The following is a 20,935-nucleotide window of genomic DNA, read 5'->3' as shown; positions in this document are numbered from 1 at the left end:
ACCTGATCAACCACTCTTCACCAAACCTACCACCAGCTATTGAGTGGGTTAATGAATAATGCCAGTGAAGCAGCTTACCCTGCAGTCTGTGTTCAGCCCAGAAGTCAAAGAGCTTCCAAAAGTGTACATAGATTTAAGTTACTTTTTACTTCTAAACCAAGTGGTTTCTCATCTTAATACAAAGTCAAGGCCTCACTGCTTGTCTTCACTTCCACCCTTGTTTGCTCTGACACAACAGCTACAGTAGACTCTATACTCACCCCTGCATACAACTGCAGTCTCTCCTCTGGGGTCTTTGCACTTTGCTTCCCTCTCTTTGGCTATATTAATGTAGCTGTAATAAATTTTTCCTTCAGCAGTGTTTAAAAAAATTCATTATGTATGTATGTGCATGCGTGTTACAAGTGCCATACATAACACATGTATAGAGGCCAGAGGACAACTGTTTAGTCAATTCTGTCCTTCCATATTTACAAAGGTTCTAGAAATGGAATTCAGGTCTCCAAGGCTTCCTTGCCTGCTGAGCATCTCACCAGTCGTTTGACAACCTATATCTGAACCTTCCCAACTTGCTTCCTGGCACTAGCTCCTCAGCACTATGACACAGAACAGGCTATTCAACAAAGTGCTGCTTCCCAAGCTTGTTTCTCCCCTACTTGGTAAGTACTAGTGTCTTCTATGACTGGCACTGCAGGCACTTGAATGTCTACAATAACCAACACTTGCAAGTCATTAAATGACACTCTTGCCAAGGTCGCCATGTCAGTGAACGACAGCTGCTGCAGGACTGAAAAGGCAGCTCCCAAGGTAGCACACTTTTTCACAATAGCAGTCAGCATTGCTAATGTGTCAAGAGAATGAGCAATGGACTGCCATACCCCGGGACTCCAAAGGAACAAACACCCTAAGTATGAGGAGACTGCTGAGTGAGGAGCTCATCAGCAAAAGGTGCCACCATAAGTTCCTTACTGGGGACTCTCAGCACCTGCCAGCTCCAGGGCTGGGGACATTCTTGCCTTCACCCTAGCTAGTAGCTACATGGGCAACAAATTCACACAAGTGTGTGCCTATCACTCCACAACACCTCTAGGCCCTGTCTGTCAATGCTGATAAAGAAACAGCATTGCTTCTAAAATACTCTCTTTGCTGGAGGGATAAGCAAAAACTGAGACAAATTCAACTTCTCAAAGTTAGTACAAAACATTTTCTAGTTTTCATTTTTATCTAAGTCCTTGCCAATTTTTAGAATTCACAGTTCTTTGTATCTAACTGAAACATGAAATCTTAAAGTTGGGTATGGTGGTGCATGCTTATAATCCAAACATTTGAGAGGCTGAGGCAGAACGATTAGACTTTAAGGCCAGCATGGCCTTAATGAAACACTGTAAAAACAAAACCAACCCAACAACCCAGCCCAATCACCCCAAGTTTAACATTCCAGCTCCCTGACATGAACACCAGCAGCGCAGGACCAACTACACATATACTTTGGCTTCATTCTAAATGAAGGGCCTGAAAGACTGGAGATTTCTCCATCTCGGAGCCAAGTTAGAATACTGCAGTGGACATCATAGGAGCCAAGGCCCACACAGCTTACACTGATACGGTGGAGGCAGTAGGACAAGTGTGGTAGCAGCTATCCTTATGTGAACAAGAAAATATTAAAATATGCCAAAGCAACATACCAATATAGTGACTTCAGCTATGAATACTCCTCAACACTGTAGAGATTTATGAGCCACAAAAGCAACAGGGTAAGTAGCAGATCTAGTCATCTACTTGGTGAACTCAATTAATACCCAAATGACAACTCCAACAGTGAATGTACTTTTACTAAGGCCACGCACTACATTCACAGGCACTGTCACTTACTCAAGGATAAACAAGGCCCACAGTATTTACCAAATTATATTTATAACAGTATTCTACAATAGCCTACTGCCCGCCCCAGAACATGTACCTAACCCCACCAAAGTAAACTGAATATATTCTGGGCTGAAATATAACCTGAAGGAAATAAGTAAAACCTCTTTGGTGACTAGACTAATCCTTAAAATCTTTAAGAAAGAAAAGGCCTTAAGCCAACCCAACAATGCCAGCACAGCAAATTCTTGGGAGAGAGGCTAACGCAATAGGACATCAGCATGCTTTGATATTCTTTTATTAGTTCATTATTTTTGTGTGTTTGGATGGTACACAGGACATACACGTGGAAGTCAATTTATGGGGAGTTTATTCTCTGCATCCACTGTGTAAGTTCTGGGAATCAAGCTCAAGGTAAACCCTGGCAGTAGGAGCTTTATCCATGGAGCCTCCTCGCTGGCTTCTTGGAAGGCTTCTCCCAAGATCATCTTACTGTTTAATACCTCTATGGTTTAGGTATGATTACATCTAAAGGAGAATGGAACTCTACTTTGAGTGAAAGATGGTGCTCATACCAGCTTTCTCTCAGTGTGGAATGGCTGTAAATGTCCACCACTCAGTATTTATAAAAATCTCTGCAGGCCTACTGATGCTCGTGAATGAGCTGAGGAAAGTGTAGGCAGCAATGACACCCTTCTTTACTACGGTCTGCTCTCAAACAAATCTGCTGCAGTTACCCAAGATTACAGTTGTTTTTCTTTCTTTTTGGGGATGGAAGTGGTGGCGAAATAGGAGGGAGATGCTTCTTGTAGTCTAGGCCTCAGTCATGCAAAGTAGCTAAGGCTGGCCCTAAACAACCTGTGGGATTTTTCTGTTTTGGCCCCGTGTTTCTGTATGTGCAGTGCATGTCCGTGTGTGGGTACCGTGGAGGTCAGAGGTTAGGACCTGGAGCTCACCATTTCCATCAGGCTGGGATCCTCCTGGCTCTCCCCTGATGCTGGGTTATAGGTATGTGCTGATCCTCATGTTCCCACACCAAGTGCTCTATATAAAGAGTCATCTGCTAGTCCTAGCCTTGAACTTGCAATCCTCCTGTGGATTATAGGTGTGAACTGATGTCCCACAGAAAAAGTTTTTTTTTTTTTAAAAAAAAAAAAGCTCAGTAACAAGCTTTAAGTGGACATTTCTGACTTCTATCAGAGCTACATCATAAGACTCTGTCTCAAAAAGGAAACAAAGTCAATCACAGGTGGATAATTTTAAAACTGTCCGAATCAAAATACTCCTTTATATACAAAAAACAAAGGACACCATGGTAGCTACATCACTACAGTATGATTGAAGTGGGAACCCAACTGGAATAAAACGTCACAACACGGAGGACAGTGCCACTCTTCACAGCAGCCAACTACTAGCTGGGGTGGTTTCAAACCAAGTCTCAATTGTTTTAACCAACTGACTAGCACAGAGAGGCCGAAACCACCCAGATATGTAATAGTTTTATAAAAAACTGCCCATCCTGCTGGCCAGTACTGTTGAGAGGAGTGTGGGTTTGTCTTCCATGCAATGGTGCACATATGGGAGCCCTCAGACCTACTGTAACCACATATTTCCACAAAGCTCCCTTATACATCATCTTTTTTTCTTCTTGTACTTCCTAATTCTGTATTAACTCCACCTTAAAAAGTCATTACTTGGGACTAGAGAGATGGCTCAGTGGTTAAGAGCACTGGCTGCTCTTCTAAGGACCTGGGTTCAATTCCCATCACCCACATGGCAGTTCACAACTCTCTGTAACTCCAGTTCCAGGGGATCTAACACTTTTCACACCAATGCACATGAAATAAAATTAAATAAATATATATAAAAGCCATTACTCCACTATTCCAGTCAATGGAGAAGCAAAGGTCTATGCAGAGGGACACAGGATGACCCACTGACTCTGTAGCTCTTATCTGAAGAGCTGCCTCCTGCTACAGAACTAATTTGTTAATGATTGAGGGTTATTTTAAGAAACTCAAGGAACAGTGGCTAGTGCTGAACAGTACTTCTCAGTCAGGCCACCACCTGATCACCAGGTGCCACATCTGCAAAAACTATAACAAAGCAATACTCACCTTAAAACTTAATATTTTTTTAAAAAAAAATTCCAAAGTCCAATATAATTTTAAAAAATTATCAATGCCATTATCCCCTGGCTGAAAAATATCAATTCAGTTCATCATTCTAAAGCTGAAGTTCCCGAGTAATTTATAAATCTCTCTTCCAAAATTGTCATAAAGTGGGAATAAACTTAATTCTATAACACTAGGAGCATCCATAGGAGTTGGGGTTCTAAGCACTCAGTAGCAACATGAGGCCCAATGTACAAAGCCACAGAACAAAAGAAAGACAGAAGATGGTGCTGAAGTGCTTAGGGGCAGAACCCAGGTGAGACAAGACACTAATATGGAGTGTAGTGGACATGGGTGGCTTTTTAGTACCTTTTTGCCATGCAACGCAGGTCACTAGGAGATGACTGAACAAATCAAGAATGCTGTGAATACTATCTACTTTCTGCAAAGCGTTACAAGCTTATCTTTGGCCCACATTCCAAGTAACTAAGCAATGGTTGAGAGCACCAAACCCCAGAGATGTAACCTTGTGAAACCTACTAGATCTACCGTGTTCCTCTTGTTCGTCTCTCCCAAGGAGCTCGTGCAGAATGTCTCCCATCGCTCCCTGACTTCGTCGGGAAGATCTTCAGAGTGAAAAAGGGGGAAAAAAGCATTATCATACAGTGACCCACAGGAACAAGAGTGTACAGTCTCGAGGAGTAGCTGCATGAATAGCATGTGGGGGTGTCCAATCAGCAGAGGTCCTGGCTATGGCCAGCCTAGTGGTCCAACAGACCCAGTATACAGACTTGAGCCCCAACAACCAGCCCCACCCCACCAACAATGCAGGCCTGATCTGGGTAAGAGTTGAGACTTAGCAATTACTAACAATGCTTTGCTGAAATGAAACATGGAATTGTATCTTCAAACAACTCTCCTGAAAAAAGACAGGTCTTTGGGGCGGGGTCAGAGTAAGAACTGTATGTGGTTAAGTTTAAGAAGCCTACAAATAGTTCAAAACCAGCCTGGTCTACAAGAGCTAGTTCCAGGACAGGCTCCAAAACCACAGAGAAACCCTGTCTCAAAAAAAAAAAAAAAGCCTACAAATATCAGCTTCTGTCCTCTACTGGGATCCTGAGACAGACACCGGGCTGATGAAGGAATGATACACAGAACCCTGCTGGATGCTGAGATTGCACTTGTACTGTCTCCTACATGTTAGCTTCATAAACAAAACATGAAGGGATGCTCCACAGTCTAATCCTGCTTTCTAGAGAAACTTTAAAAGAATAACTTACAATGGTTTTCTGAAAAAATGAAGGCATGACTACACATCTTAGAGGCCTAACTATAGAAAGGTAATCACCTGACAGTTCTGGTTTAAGCAACCATACACAGGTGCACACTTAATGCAGGCAACTTCCAAGAAGGAACAAGAACAAATGGTCATCTCTCCTTGATAAGGATACAAACCATGAGGAAGAGCGTGCACTTCTCGAGAAGTAAAATTACAGGAGGACCAGTCTCAGTTTTTCTGTTACTGGGTAAGAACTAGGCTTTCAGTGCACACTCAACAGAGCACCACTTTTTACCAACATTTTTATCAGTTTCTTGCTTTCAAAGAAGTCTCAGAACTAACTATATACTCTGGGAGAGAGGCCTGCAGGTCAGGGCATTTGGTACTCCCATTCTGGCAGAAATGGATTTGAGCTCTGAACCCCATATGGAAGGCACACAAGTCACCTTGGGCTGAATAAATTTAAATGCTGGTAGGAAAAGAATCCGTAAGGAGCCAAAAATTTTCATTTTACATAGAAGAAATGCTGACAGTGCTTTAGTTTCTCAAAAAAAGGAATCTAATTCACAGGTAACAACAGGAGGGAGGATGGGTTAGATTCTAGATGCAAGAGAGATGGTTCGGTGCTTAAAAGCATTTGTTACTTTTCCAGGGAACCTAGGTTCTGTTCCCAGCACCCATTCGGTGGCTCACAACCATCCATAAAGTCAAGCTGCAGGAGATCCAACGCTCCTCTTCTGACCAGTTACAAATGTGGTATATACACATGCACATAAGCAAAACACTAATATATACAGGGGAGGACTTCAGAAGAAAAAGGAAGAGCTACCATAGCTTGAGTGGTTCTACTCCAATACAGAAACAAGGAACCAGATCGGAGACTGGAGGGATGGCTTAGGGGTTAAGAGAACTGGCTACTCTTCTAGAGAACTGGGTTTGATCCCAGGTAACTCACAACCACCTTTAACTCCAGTTCCAGAAGAAATCTGAAAACCTTTTCAGACCTCCACAGATACTGAATTCACATGGTGTACAGACACACATGGAGGCAAAATGCCCATACACATAAAATATATAACCCCCACTCAAGACAGGGTTTCACCATGTAGCTCTGGTTATTTGGGAATTCACTGCACAGACCAGGCTGGCCTCAAACTCAGAGATCTGCCTGCCTCTGCCCCCCAAGTGCTGGGATTAAAGGCATCTACTACTACGTCTGGTGAATAGATTAATCTTAAAAAACAGAACAAAAAGCCAGGCCACCAACAGAGATCTGTAACAGGAAGTGACTCCAGCATGCTGCTTGGTTTCTAAATGGACAGCAGCAATCAGAGCAGCAATATAGCTGAGAACCACATGGTTCAAACATTCTCAAGACCCACGGTGAGATAGTCAAACAATCTCTAAAATGTAAAGAAACTTCAATCTGTTCCCAGCACGTTATAACCTCTCACCCCTCTGATCACACAAATGAAAAGAGAACTGTTTAAATGACTTACCTTTGATAAGCTGCTGTACTGACGCACTGTTCGGACCCTTGTCGGTGCTGTGCACAATACAATTAGCTATCCTTGTGAGGTGTCCCATGTAACCATGCCGCCGTCCTCCCTCAGCCCTGACAAGAGGAAAGAACAATACTCAGACTGAGAGGCTGACATTCAGCAGCTTCTCAAATGGAGAGTGCATACATAATGCAAGGCAGAGCAGCACGCTAACAGGACCAGCAACAACCACTGTCATTGACAGTATCTGGAGCAAACATTCACCAATGCCCACACCACTAGAATTTTCCGTTACATTTTTGTAAAATTCTGAATTTCAGACTTTAGTCAGATTATAAAAAAAAACTGAGGTCAGAATTTTGTTGACCTTTCTCCACCAAAAGACATCAAACTTTATTTGTGCTAACTGACAGACAAATCATAACTACTAATGGTATTTCTCAACTTGAGTGGCTTATCTGAGAACTTGGATGAGGTAAGAAAAGCAGTGCCCTTGCACTTGCTGGAGGCCACATAGAACAGAGGCCAGTAAAATCAGTCCTCAATGTTTTCTTCTGCAAAGATCTACTCTTTCCAACCACATTCATTTTACATTAAGACTATCTTTTTAATGTCCATGACTTACAAAATAAAACATTTTTGTTGGAGACAGCAGGGCAGAGCTTAAAAGGAGAAAATCCTTTCAGGAACACTAAAAGATGACAACAACTTGGAGGCGCGCCTGGAAAATACAACACCTACTGGGTAAACTTCAGGGCGTGCATGGAATTTGAGGCTCACACTGAGCTACAAGGGCTGCCTTTGGTTTCACAGTAAGTTCCAGAGACTCTAGTGTCCCCAAAGACAACTTCTTAACCCTCCCATACACCCTTAAGGTCACAGGTAAGTAAAAAACCAAAAGACTATCTACAAAGTTTTGGACATAGTGAAGCAGTACAGAAAACTCTTAGGACCCCAAGCTTATGTGACTGTTGTTGATTCACCTGGCCTTCAGAACATAGGCCCATAGAAAGAGAAGAGTATACAGGATACTTATGTACTAGTCCAATGAGGCAGGAAGAGAGAGACTAGTAGGTGGGAAGTCACAGAGGACACAGAACCAGAGGTGTCCAGCAGGCCTCACATAGGTCCCCTAAAGGAGCTCCATTTGGAATAATGTGCCTGCTAATCAAAACCCCTTGCCACAGTCACATATGCTAGCACCACTTTCCGATATGGCCACATCAAAACCCACCCATGCTTCTCAGTGTTTACTAAGTCCATCATGACCACCACAAAAACCAACAAAAGCATGCTGATTCCTGCCCTGAGTCACTTAGCTCCTTCAGGAGCTGAATACAGATCTGAACAGTGATGACTTTGACAGTATAAACTATTGAGAATATCAGTTGGTAGAATGAAGCTTAGCTTGCACTAAAATACTGGGTTTAATCACTTGCACCTCATAAAACCAGACATGGGCACATGGTTGTAATCTTAGCACTGGAGAAGAAGCAGGACCAGAGGTCCAAGGTTACCCATAGCTCAACCTCAACAATGACGTTGATGCCAGTCCCACCCCCCCCCCCCAAAAGGAAGGGGATGTGGGGAAGCAATGTATCTGTGGTGGATGGATAAATAAATAACGATGGTGGATCATTCTATGTTCTGACTGCAGTGGTGGTTATATACAGGCTTCATATAGCACTCATACTTCCTGAGATTGGTCATCTAGGAAAGGTATATCCTGACAAATGAGAAACAGACTTAAATATAACTCAGAAGGAAACACAATCACATTCATAAACAGACTGGTTAAGCAAGACAATGCCTATAAAGAACAGTAAAGCCAGATGGTCACCTCCTCCCCACCCACTAAACCTATGCAAAACAAAAGCTGAACTGAAATCATAAAACCACTAGAACAAAAGACAAACACTCACAACACTGGTCTGGGCAGAGATATTTTGGAAAATACCCCAAAACACTAATAATATAAGCAACAAAAAGCAAATGGGATCACCTCAAACTATGAAGAAACTATAGTAGGTAGAAGGTATTCCACACAAGAGGTTAGTGGAACTCAGAGCATTTCCACAGTGGAGCACAGCCCGGAGAACACAGAAAGGCCAACAGCAAACCTCTCCTTATTCTACCTTAATAATGCTTATGATATAGTCATTCCTCTAGAGAAGATATACAAATGGCCCAGAGATACACAAAAAGATATGGTGTCACTAATTAACAGGAACACACAAACCATTGCTAATGACCAGGACTCCCTTTTCCTACCCTGGCACACACATAAACCACCACCCAGTTAATGCCATCTATAAGCTATGTGTCATTTATACAAACACACCTAGCATCATATGGCAGCATACCCTGAAAGTACTTTCCAAACCTACCCTCCACTGCCTGTTTCAGAATCTGGGGATGATGTAAAAACTCCCAGGGCATTGAAAAGAGTACCTACTAGCCACTACTGTTCTTGCTACTACCACCAGTACCACCACCACCACCACGATGACCACGGCCACCACCATATTAACATTTTATGTAAGAGAGTGGTGGGTAGGGTCAACTAATGCTTCACCAAATCTTGACAATGAAGAAAATATTAAACATTGTTCCCCTTTAGGTGTATCCCTGCAGTGATGCTTTACTCTGAGAGCAAGTACATAGAATGCTCTGTCTTGAGGGGATAATCACTGCACACCAGGGGAGAGTCAATTTTTGACTGCTTTTATTCAACTCAATACTATTCTTAAAAAGCCTTCCAAAACAGCAGAGTTCTAAGACCTGACCAAAGGTTAATAGAATAGTATCTGTTAGAATATAACTTTATTTTCACTTTCTCTAACTAGCAAAGGGGAGATGGTAACATTTTCTGTAATATAAATCAAACTGTACTGCTTTCAGAAACAAGTGACTTACTGTTTCTTCTCATTTGCATCCCAGGCTTCAAGGATTCGCTCTATTAATTGACATTTTTGGAAAAGCTAAATAAAAAAGAATACTCCAATTACTTCAATTATTCAATAATGGTTAAAGCATTAAAATACTAAAGCAAACCAAGCTTGTTGGCTCTGCCTTTAAGACCAGCATCCTGGATATAGAGGTATACAGACCTCTGTGAGTTCAAGGCCAGGCTGATCTAAACAGTGAGACCCTGTCTTTAAAAACAAAAAAATAAATTGCATAAAAATAAAACCGTCTGTGGTTCTTAGTCACAGGAACATCCTAATGCAATATGGTACAGCTAACTCCAAATCCCCTAATGGACCTGGCCACAAAGGGAACTAGATAACTTGTTGCTAAGGGTGTTGCCACAGTAAGCAGTGAACCTGAGGCAAAGTGAAGATCTGTTAACTAAAGAAAGCTGGTCAGCAGCACAGGGCCCAACTAGAAGTCAGACAATGAAAGTATGTTCTGGCAATCTAGCACAGAACTAACACAGTGATCTATTTTTCTGTTGTTTGCTTTATTTTACTAGGGATGGGGGGAGGCAGTTAAGACAGGGTCTCATGTAGGGCAGGCTGATCTTGAACTCACTGATTCTGTATTTATCTTGTAAGTACTATGTTTATACACATACACAACCATCCCTGGCTTAAGTCACTTTTAAATGTGGGCAACATAACTTCAATGTATCTGAATGCTTGTGCAATATTGAGAACTTGTGTCCTACCAAAACTCTAGCAGTCAAAGAGAAGCAACTGTGAACTGCAAACTTCAATGAGCAAGGGCACTTATCTACTCTAGTCACCTGGCTACTCAGCCAGCCTTTCTGCCTTCCAGGTCTGGGAATAAAAAACATGAGAACTAGATTAGATAAAGTCATAGGAATGTACAACTCTGAAGAATGAACCAGAAAAATCACTGAGAAATATGAATTTTACAGAAGAGACCCCTGACTCCCAAGTCAGGTATCACTGTGCACAGTTATAACCCCATCTCTCGGGAGCCTGAGGCAGAAAGTTCATGAGTCCAAGATCAGTCTGGTCTACACAGCAAGATCCTTCTGTCCCTTGCCCATAAAACAAAAGAGAGACCCTAAAAACATTACTCAACATTGACTAAAACTCATTTTGCCAAACTTTTAGGCACTTATTCAGCACCAATAGTTAAATTCTGGTCTGCCAAAGTAGTGTAAAAGCATTCTCAGTAGTACTTAATTATCTGTGGTTCTTTTAACACCCTCAAGGTTTGTTCAAACTTCTAATAGTTGCCAGGAAAGAGGGCCTACAATTCATTTAGCAGTGTCATGTCCAGGAAGTGATTAACAAAATCACTGGTCAACGTGCAATGAGCATGTGGCAGCTAAACCTTATGACACGGAAGCTACTCAATCTTTTTTTTTTTTTTTAAGCTACTCAATCTTTAACTGTGATTAATTTCACACCCTGGAAAACAATAGTAACAAGGAAATAATGCTTACATGCTTCAACAACAAATTGTCTCCAGTGGAGTCTTGATCAGTAATGGTGCCATTTTCTGCATTCTCAAAAGGACTGGCAAGAATGAGCGCAATACAAATTTCCACTTGAGTATGTAGAAAGTTATTCCACGTGTACTTGAAGAACATGTCCTACAAAATAAAAGTGCAGTCTTTTCAGTAAGCTCAATGCTGAAGCCACCACTTTAAACATACAGACAGCAGTAATTCTTTCAGGGTGGGGAGACACTCCGTCAGTAAAGTGGTTACTGAGTAAGCGGAGGATCTGATTCTGGATCCCCAGTACCTACTTAAAAGCTGGGCATAGTGGCATATACGTCTGTAATCCATCCAGTGTTGGGAAAGTGAATACAGGGAGAGCAACTGACCAACCAGCCTAGCCTAACTGATGAGCTTCAGAGTCAATGAGTCTCTCTGTCTCAAAAGACAAGGTAGAAGGCTACCAAGTTGACTTAATAGGTAAAGGTGCTTGTCACCAAGACTACCTGAATTTCACTCTGGGAAGCCACGTTCCCACATGATGAAAGAAGAGAACCGACTTCTAAAGCGTGTAGTCTGACCTCAATATGGGATCCACGTTAAAAAGAACAAATGGTTTAATATTTATAGGGGAGGTTTCAAATACTACTTCATAGTCCATATAACTATCTGTTCATTCAAAATGCTTGAATTTGCATAGACTATATTAGACAATAGAGGAAAGTTTCAGGAACATGAAGAAAAGATGAGCATAGCCTTCTCAAAGAAAAGTTTTAAAGTGATGCAAATATCCAGCTCAGCCATTCCCAGGCTCTTCACTGTGCGACTCCAGGTAGAATTACCACTGCTTCTTCAAACCACCAGGCATGCAGTAAGCTTTGCTTTGCACGTTCATGAACTGAATTAAGGTTCATTTTTAAATGAAGAAATATGATGCAGAACATTATTTTTATTGAAAAAAGGTCTAGATTAACCTAACAACAGCACTGTCATAGTCTCCACTGTCGGCAGAATGTCTATCTGTAGATAACAGGTTGCTAAATTTCTCTTTCCTGTTTAAAGTTGGGCTTCCTTCTCAGAGCCCCTAAGTGTGCAGAATGCAGGACAGTCATTTACAAGGTACCCCGTCACAGATGTGGGTCTGAGCAGTGAGCCAGTGTCTTGTAATGTGTGTGCCTCTGTCAGTTTTGTTTTGCTCTAGTACTTTCTGGATTCCTAGTGTGCCCCAACTTTGCTTCCCAGAGGTGAGGAGGGAACGAGCTCTTCCCCTGTACTGGATGGACAGGTGTCAGAAGTAAGCTGACACTTCTAGCACCCCACATCACATGCAGGCTTGGGATAAGTCAGACTCAGTTCAGAGCAGTTTCAGTGCTCAGGGTGGCAGGCAGTACTAGACAGTGAGTTCACACCTATGTCAATTTATAAGACTTAGGCATTATCAAGGGTGACTTCATGAGGCAGAATCTCACCAATATGACACCAATGCTGTTCAGTTCCATCAGATCCCCATTTATACTGCTGGTATTGGTTTGGAGCAGGCTGGATATCAACCTAATCACATTCAACCGAGTGTTCCCAACAGGAGGGTCCAGTATACCCCATGTAGTCTTCATTACACTTTTCTGAGGAAGAAAAAGATTTAAATTAAATTCAGTTAAATGAATAAATAAAAAGTCCATGTGCTGACATGGAAGGCCAGCTAACATCATACCATTTTTGTGTGAGAGAAATCTAACCTTTAGGCAGAATCTTAACAAGAAGTCAGAAACAAGTACATATGGTAAAAGGGGAGTGTCTGCCCTGAGAAGTAGGATGAATGGTTTGTTCTTGTCTACAAAGGGAGTGTCAGTGATATGACATCACAAGACAGCAGCAGATGCTGTGTGTTCTGTCAGGAAAGAGTGACAAACTAAAATGCCATGCTGTCCCTGAAGGTTCTACACATGTCCTCCACTTCACCTATTTCCAGAACCCACATAGTAGAATGGAGGAGATAAAAGGCTCCTACAAGTTGTCCTATAACTTACACAAACTTCTTAAAAAAACAAAATAACACCAAAACATAGGACATAATGCTAATTAGGGTAAGTCTCTTATTTCCAAGGTTCTCAGATTGCGGAAACTAAGATTTTATCCTTGGCCACTCTCTTCTGCTGGCCCACGCCTTACAGTTCTACTCCATGGAACTTGGGAGACTTTCGAAAAAGCTTCATGGTGCTTAGGGGTGATTACCTGCTTAGCATGAATAGACTACATTCAATCCTTTGCACAGCGAGCAAGTTCATTAATCAATTAAGCTTCTGTAAAAAATTCCTGAATCTATTCATACACTTTATCAGAGTGAAGTCAGGTGTATCACTCACTGCTAGAGTGAAAGAGACTCAGTTATGAATTGGGGCCATTGAGTCAGGTGCCTTTTTGTTCACTTAGGGAGAAGCTGAGTGGACCACCAAAAATACAACCTGAGTCCTCATCACACCTCTCCTATCCTTGCACACTTAAGGAGAAGCTGAGTGGACCACCAAAGACAAAACCTGGGTCCTCATCACACCTCTCCTATCCTCTTCCTCCATTTTTCATTGGTGATGCTCTCTCTTCTAGATCTTTTTCTTACTCTGGCTCCGAGGACTGCCAAGAAGGATGACACTGGCTGCTAAACACTGAAAAAAGTTCCCTAGGGTGAATGAGCTGAATGAAGATGCAGAGCTCTGGCTGCAATGGACCCAGCAGGACCTTGAGCACAGAGAGAACTGCTAACTACTCACAACAGACATGAGTGAAGCTAACTAGACACTTGGGATTTGGACTTAAGGTATCTTGTTACCCCTCCCTCAAAAGGTTAAGCAGAAAACAATGTGGTCAACTAAACAAAAATGGTCCTCACAGGCTCATATATTTGAATTCTTGGTCTCCAGGAAGTGGTCATCGGGATTAGAAGGTATGCCCTTGTTGGAAGAAGCTTGTTACTGGGGATGGGATTGGAGGTTTCAAAAGGCCATGGCAGGGCCAGTCTCAGTCTCTCCCTCTCTGCCTGAAGATCAGGATTTAGCTCTCAGCTACTGCTCCAGCACCATGCCCCTTACCCTCATGATGATAATGGACTAAGATTCTAAATTGGTACTCGAGACCCAACTAAATGTTTCCTTTTATAAGAGTTGCCTTGGTCATGGTCTTTTTCACAGCAACAGTACAGTAACTAAGTAACAAGACCTCATATAGAAGTGACCAATCTATATGACTCATACCAACGTGTACACTACCGATGGCACTGGATCCAAATGTACAGGGTAAATGAAAAGGACCATGGAAGACCCAGTCGCTAGAAGAATCACAGTAGGAGCAGTGTGATTCCTACTATGTCTCTTTGGCATGTCTCCTGAAGTTCCACTGTGTTGGTTTGCATACAGATGCTCCTCATAGAAAAGTAACACCCTGCGCCAGGTCCTTTCTAAGTTGTATACCAAGATCTCGGTGGACTGTATCTCTATTAAAACTTCATCTGTCCACACTGTCCCCAAGATCATACAAAATGCATTTCAAAAATCAGGCCAGGAAAGGCTGACTTTACCTCAAAAGCCTAAAAAGACTGTGCTAAAAATAGGAACATGTTTACTTTAACTGATATATAGGTTCTCAAGGAGCTACAAAACAAAAATGTGAGTTTACTAACTACATGTTTTTAATTCTGATTTCCCCTCATTTAGAAAATGTATATGGATAAAAGTCAATTTAAAAACTAGCTTACAGGAGGCACATAAGGCTCAGGCAAGATGATAGCAAAATCAAGGCCAGTCTGAAATATATAGCAAAACCCTTCCCCCGACTCAAAAAAATAAATAAATAAAAAATCAACCAGCAAAAAAATAGTTCAGAGACAGCAAAATATAATAGTTTTTTATCTTTTATTTATTTATTTTTTTATTTTTTTGTGGTTTTTTCGAGACAGGGTTTCTCTGTGGTTTTGGAGCCTGTCCTGGAACTAGCTCTTGTAGACCAGGTTGGTCTCGAACTCACAGAGATCCGCCTGCCTCTGCCTCCCGAGTGCTGGGATTAAAGGCGTGCGCCACCACCGCCCGGCCTAGTTTTTTATCTTTAAAAGTATTATGCAGGCTGAGGAGATGGCTCAGCGGCTGAAGCACTTTCCTCCTAGTCTGAGTTCCTGCTCTAGAACCCAGAGATTCGAGTGGAAGGATATTAACTTATACATGCATACACATACTTTTAAAAACAGTGTGTCACACTAATTATAATTATGGTCAATCTCTTTATTTCCAAGGTTCTCAGACACTCTAGTCACTGCCTAAACCAAACCCCTGGCTGCCAGCAACACTATGACAGCAACTCTACCTTGGGTGGCTCAAGAAGAAGTTCATGGAAAGATCCAAGTCTTCCTCGGATGGCTTCTAGAACACTCTTGTTAACTGAACAAGTTGAGTGGCTCATGCCTGGTGGGCAGATCTCTATATGGCCTTCAAACCTGGAAAACAAATCAAGGTAACTACTGTAATTCAGAATAATTCACGAGAGTTCTCCATGTCAACTCTGCAGGCACACAGTTCAAGAATCATTGACTATATTATGGTGATGTCAGAGAAGAGGCCGAGAAACGGAGAGAAACAATATTCATGAGATCAGCCACCATGTCCTTAGAACCTAAAGGAGTTAAGGTATTGGGTAAGATATTACGTCATATCTCCAGATTCCCCTGAACCATTTGTCTCTTGTCACTGCCATACTGAAAGGTAGGTCTCTAATAGATGAGAAAATGTGGAATCAAATGGAGGGCTGACCCAAGTCACAGGACACAGTGCATTACCTGCCAGATGGAAATGTTAATAATAAGCAGGCCCCTACTTATTCCCTTGAGCATTTTAGATAAACAACACTGATTTCTATTCAGGTGGTTTAATTTACTCTACATAAAAATGAGTCTTCAATCATTACACTCGTTTCTTAGGGAAAAAAAAAGTCCTAGGTCCCTAGACTTGAGGTGGGAAGAATTTCAACCACCAGTCTCTGGCACTAGGTAGTTGGTCACCATTATAGTGAGTACAAGGTAGCAAAATGGAGGAGGGAGGATGGGAGACGGAGAAGGGACAAAGAATGATTCATGTGCTAGGGAAAGGCAGATCTGGAAAGATAAGGGCAGTAAAGAACAAGCTAAGGTAGATGCCCTGCTTGCCAGGACCATGATTTGTTTCATGACCCTGATATAGCTATGGGGGTCATGCTGACGTCTGTGGCTACTGTAGCCATGGAGGGCCCTGTGGATGCCCGGAGTCTGGGCCACTATCTGTGACCAAGAGATGTACACTCACAGGGGCCATGATCAAGATTCCTTTGCTGCCACCCAGCACCATGGTGATATCTGGCCTGGATTGCTGCCAGGGGCCATGTCTAGGTCTATGGCCCTGCTGCAACTAGGCTGTGTTGATGTTTATGGCTCCTGTTACCACTGAGGGCTGTGTAGAGGTCCACAGTCTGGACCTACACCTGAGGCAATGATATTCTTAGAGGTTCAAGTTGCTGCAGGGGTCAAACAAATCTGGGTGGCCCATGCTGTCACTCAGGGCCATGGTGTCATCCAGTCCCAAACTGTGGTCATCCATGGGCTATGTTTGGGTCCATGGTTCTACCACAGCCAGGGTCTGTGTCAATGTCCATGGCTCCTGTTACCATCAAAGACTGAGTGGATACCCTGGATCTAGGCTGCCACCGGGGGAAATGTTGGCGTTTGAAGGCCACGCTACCATTTGAACTATGTTGATCAGAGCAATCTGCAATGCCAACTAGGGTTGCAGTGACACCCAGGCCCAGGCTGTTGTCGAGGACTATGTTTGGGTCCATGGTCCTACTGCAGCCTGAGTCTGTGCTGTCTGAGGCCTGTGTTGCCACCAAGGGCCACACTGATACCTAGAATCTGGACGCACACCTCAAGCCATGTGTGGGTGTGAGGATTTGAGGGCCACGCTGCCATTCATTGGTTAACTAATAAAGAAACTGCCTTGGCCCATTTGATTGATTAGGTGGGTGGAGTAGACAGAAGAGAATGCTGGGAGAAAGAAGCCGAGTCAGTGAGTCGCCATGATTCTCTCACTCCAGACAGATGCAGGTTAAGATCCTCCCTGGTAAGCCAGCTCGTGGTGCTACACAGAATATCAGAAATGGGTTAGATCAATATGTAAGAGCTAGCCAATAAGAGGCTGGAACTAATGGGCTAGGCAGTGTTTAAAAGAATACAGTTTCCGTGTAATTATTTTGGGACATAAGCCATGCGGGCGGCCGGGTGCTGGAGACGCAGCCCCGCCGCTCATATTACAACAGCCATTGGGTCCATAGTAGAGCTAACCCTGTGGACTGAGATGCAAGTGATCTAGCACTGTGAATGCCTGTGGGAGATAGGGCCCTTCGTCTATGGTAGAGTAGGCGAGGGAAAGATGACCTCCCCGGCCCCACATTGCCTGTGGATGGGTAGGAGAGCTGGCCCTGAGGTCATCATTGGTACTGTCCTCCCCTGGCAGAAGCACTAAGGAAAACAGGCCCTATACCTCACCTAGGTAGCACAAATGAGCTGACCCTATTGGCTGGAATGGAGCTGAGTGAGCCTGGGGGAACATGGGAGCAGGAAGACTGACCCTGCCTATTTCTCATCTGCAATATAGTGGCGGGGGGGGGGGGGGAGCTCTCCCTCCCCTTGCCCCCTGCAACAACTGAGAGACCTGGCCGCAAAGCCACAAGAGTGGGAGAACTGGCCTTGTCTCCCACCAGCTACAGCACATGGGAGAGTGGGCACAGCATTTCACTGGGCAGTACACTAGAGCTGAAAGAGCTGACCCTGTTGGCTGGGGAACAGGTCAGCTGAGCCTGTGGGTGTAAGAGCAGATGAGCTGCCCCTGCCCCCTCTCTAAATACCATGGTATGGCAAAGGTAAAGGAAATAAGCTGGACCCTCTCCTTGCTATCTGCTACATTAGGTGAGCTAGCCTGGGTGGTGACGATGAGGGAAAACTGGCAGGCTGACCAACCCAGCTACCACCCAGGCCCAGAATCAGGACTATGAGGGAACCCACCCCAACACCTACCCACCTCATCTATGAACTGATAGAGCATGTGAAGGGGACAAACCTACAAATCCAAAGTGTCAGAAAGGCTGATGTGCACTGAAGAAACTTGTTATGGAATTTGCCTTCAATGTGCCAAGGCTAGCCATTTGGGCAAGAAACTGTTCTTGCCTGGGCTGCTTGATGATATGCTATATATAATGGACATGCAAGACTCACAAAAAAAATGACATCTGAACTTGCCAAAAGAAGATGGCAAGTTCTTCAGGGTTCCTACTTCATGAAAAAGTCTGACAAACATTCTGCAGAACATAAAGTGATTGACAAAACAATATAAGAAAAACAGTCTTTCAAATTTCCTGCTTCATGGAAAAACCTGCCTAGATACTATGGGCCTGTAGGGTGAAGATGGATGTCCCAAGGTTACAGAAGAACTTTGGGTGATTGTCCAGGCAGTTAAAGTCTCTGTCAATTCTATCAAGTCTAGAATTTTGGAAGTTGCTTACAATGCACTTCCTTTTTACTCAGGTAATATATCCTTCTGGGGTCTTTGATGGAGTTGAAGACACATAGTTAAGAGTTTTGATAAAAGATAAAATAGATACAAATATTGTAACTGTAATTCTTGCTTGATAACTTTTGCCACATGCAATTTTACTAAGCTAAAGTTAAAACCTTCCTTTTTATTTAGACAAAAAAGGGAGGTGATGTGGGATTCCCCTCTATAGTGCATATGTTTTATTACCATTGGTTAATAAAGAAACTATTTTGGCCTATGGCAGAGCAGAATACAGCTAGGCATGAAAACTAAACTGAATGTTGGGATAAAGAAGGAGAAGTCTGGCAGACGCCAAGTAGCTACCAAAGGAAAAAGACATAGGAACCTTACCAGTAGTCCTCAGCTTCATGGCAATATACAGATTAATAGAAATGGATTAATTAAGATGTAAGAGCTAGCTAGGAATATGCCTGAGCCATTGGCCAAACAGTGCTATAATTAATATAGTTTCTGTGTGATTATTCGGGTCTGGGCAGCCAGTAACGAAAGTGCAATATCCATCTACACAAAGATACAGGATCTCCATGCCACAAAGTAACAATAGGATATCCAAGGGGAGTCTCAGTGAGGGGCCAGTATGAAGGATGTAACAAAAGCCAGAGGCCTTGAACCAGACCAGTGAGTCATTAAAATGAACACAAGACATATGAACTAAGGTATATTGTATGACTCACTGGGTCATACTACAGCTTCCATGCTGAGATTTTTAATTGTTTTGTTTTACTTTTAAATTTTGTTTTTGGGGTGAGGTTGCAAGGGCAGAGGGCAGAAGCAAGAGGACAAGGAGATGTGTGGGATCAGGATGCAAAATGTGAAATCCACAAAGAATCAATAAAAAGTTTAAAAATAATGAAGTGAGACTCCCTTTTTCAGCTGGTATTGTGATTACAAGCAGACAGCAATTCTCAAGTGGGGGAGAAGATAAGCCAGGAATGGAAGGAGGGCCTAGATCAATGTAAAATAGGGGTATGAAGTAAAATTGAAAGTGTTATGTAGACTGCCTGAATCAAAACCTGACCTCTCCAATTATCAGTTAATTACTGATTGTTAACCCAAGAAATGCTAGGCAATGTCCCCTTCTGGCATAGCAGTGAGGAGCCCATCAGCAGACCAAGGGCTGCACACCTCCTGGTACACCTAGAAGCCAGAGCCATCTCACTGCAGTAATGATTGCTAAAAAACACACCACTTGTGCTCCCCATAGCTGTGAAGGCAGATTTCAGAAACACAATTCCTGGAGAAAGGGGAAGAACAATCCCTCTGACTGCTAGCTCCTTCAGAGAAATACCACCTTAATCCTCACAACCTGTGGAAACTTTATTTGGGAAAAAGACCTCTGAAGATATAATTAAGGACTTTGAGATGAAAGATGAATCTGGATTGTGCAGATGGACCCATGGGGCTATCACAAGGGTCTCAGAGAACAGGAGACTGATAGACAGACAGACACTCAGAGGACAAGATGAGGACCAATGAAACAGTGGTCACAAGCCACAGAGTTGCCAAAAGTCAGTAGAAACTGAAGAGGCAGGGAACCATTATGTCTCTGTGCCTCTGGGAATGTGGCACTACCAACACTGCAGTTTGGCATTGAGGACTATTGTTCTAGGACCCAGATCCTGCGATGATGGGTTGCAATCCAATATGGGGTAATATAATTACCAAATTTCTTGATGTGGTCCTAACTATACATCTGTCATTTTTCACTTCATAGGAAAAGTGGCTTTCTTGGCACTGATGACTATAAAATAAAGTTGAACATGCTCTACAGCCTGCGGTGCCAAATACTCAGCCATGATTTATTTATGTAAAGTAATCAAGCAAATTCATCTCACTATGGAAATTTTGCTTTTACCTTTAATAGTGAAATTATATGTATAATAAGGACTATTTTAAAAAAACAAAACAAAACAAAGAAAAAACTGAAAGCCAGGTGGTGGTGACACACACCTTTAATTCCAGCTCTCAGGAAAAACAAATAGGAGGATCTCCATGAGTTTGAGGGCAGCCTGGTCTACAGAGCAAGTTCCAGAACAGTTACACCAACACAGAGAAACCCTGCCTCGAAAAATCACGAGAGAGAGAGAGAAACTTAAGCCTTGCCATCGATAAATGTTTGCTCTTCACATTTAAAGTACTGA

At 42.8% G+C, this 20,935-nt stretch overlaps 1 protein-coding gene across 13 annotated transcripts in view; it reads right to left on the bottom strand.

Moving 5' to 3' along the window:
- The window catches only part of Ppp6r3 (protein phosphatase 6 regulatory subunit 3), a 135,084-nt gene that overhangs the window by 29,421 nt on the left and 84,728 nt on the right, over positions 1 to 20,935 (bottom strand). For all 13 annotated transcript variants that reach the window (XM_057779824.1, XM_057779826.1, XM_057779828.1 and 10 more), the window contains exons 9-14: positions 15,523 to 15,652; positions 12,645 to 12,797; positions 11,179 to 11,328; positions 9,675 to 9,739; positions 6,756 to 6,871; positions 4,518 to 4,603 (exon numbers count right to left, since the gene is read on the bottom strand). In XM_057779824.1, coding sequence (XP_057635807.1) covers positions 4,518 to 4,603; positions 6,756 to 6,871; positions 9,675 to 9,739; positions 11,179 to 11,328; positions 12,645 to 12,797; positions 15,523 to 15,652 — 700 coding nt within the window. The remainder of the gene's footprint in view (positions 1 to 4,517; positions 4,604 to 6,755; positions 6,872 to 9,674; positions 9,740 to 11,178; positions 11,329 to 12,644; positions 12,798 to 15,522; positions 15,653 to 20,935) is intronic.

Source organism: Chionomys nivalis, chromosome 8, assembly GCF_950005125.1.
Source record: "Chionomys nivalis chromosome 8, mChiNiv1.1, whole genome shotgun sequence".
NCBI lineage: Eukaryota > Metazoa > Chordata > Mammalia > Rodentia > Cricetidae > Chionomys > Chionomys nivalis.
This window is presented reverse-complemented; position numbering and strand designations above follow the sequence as displayed.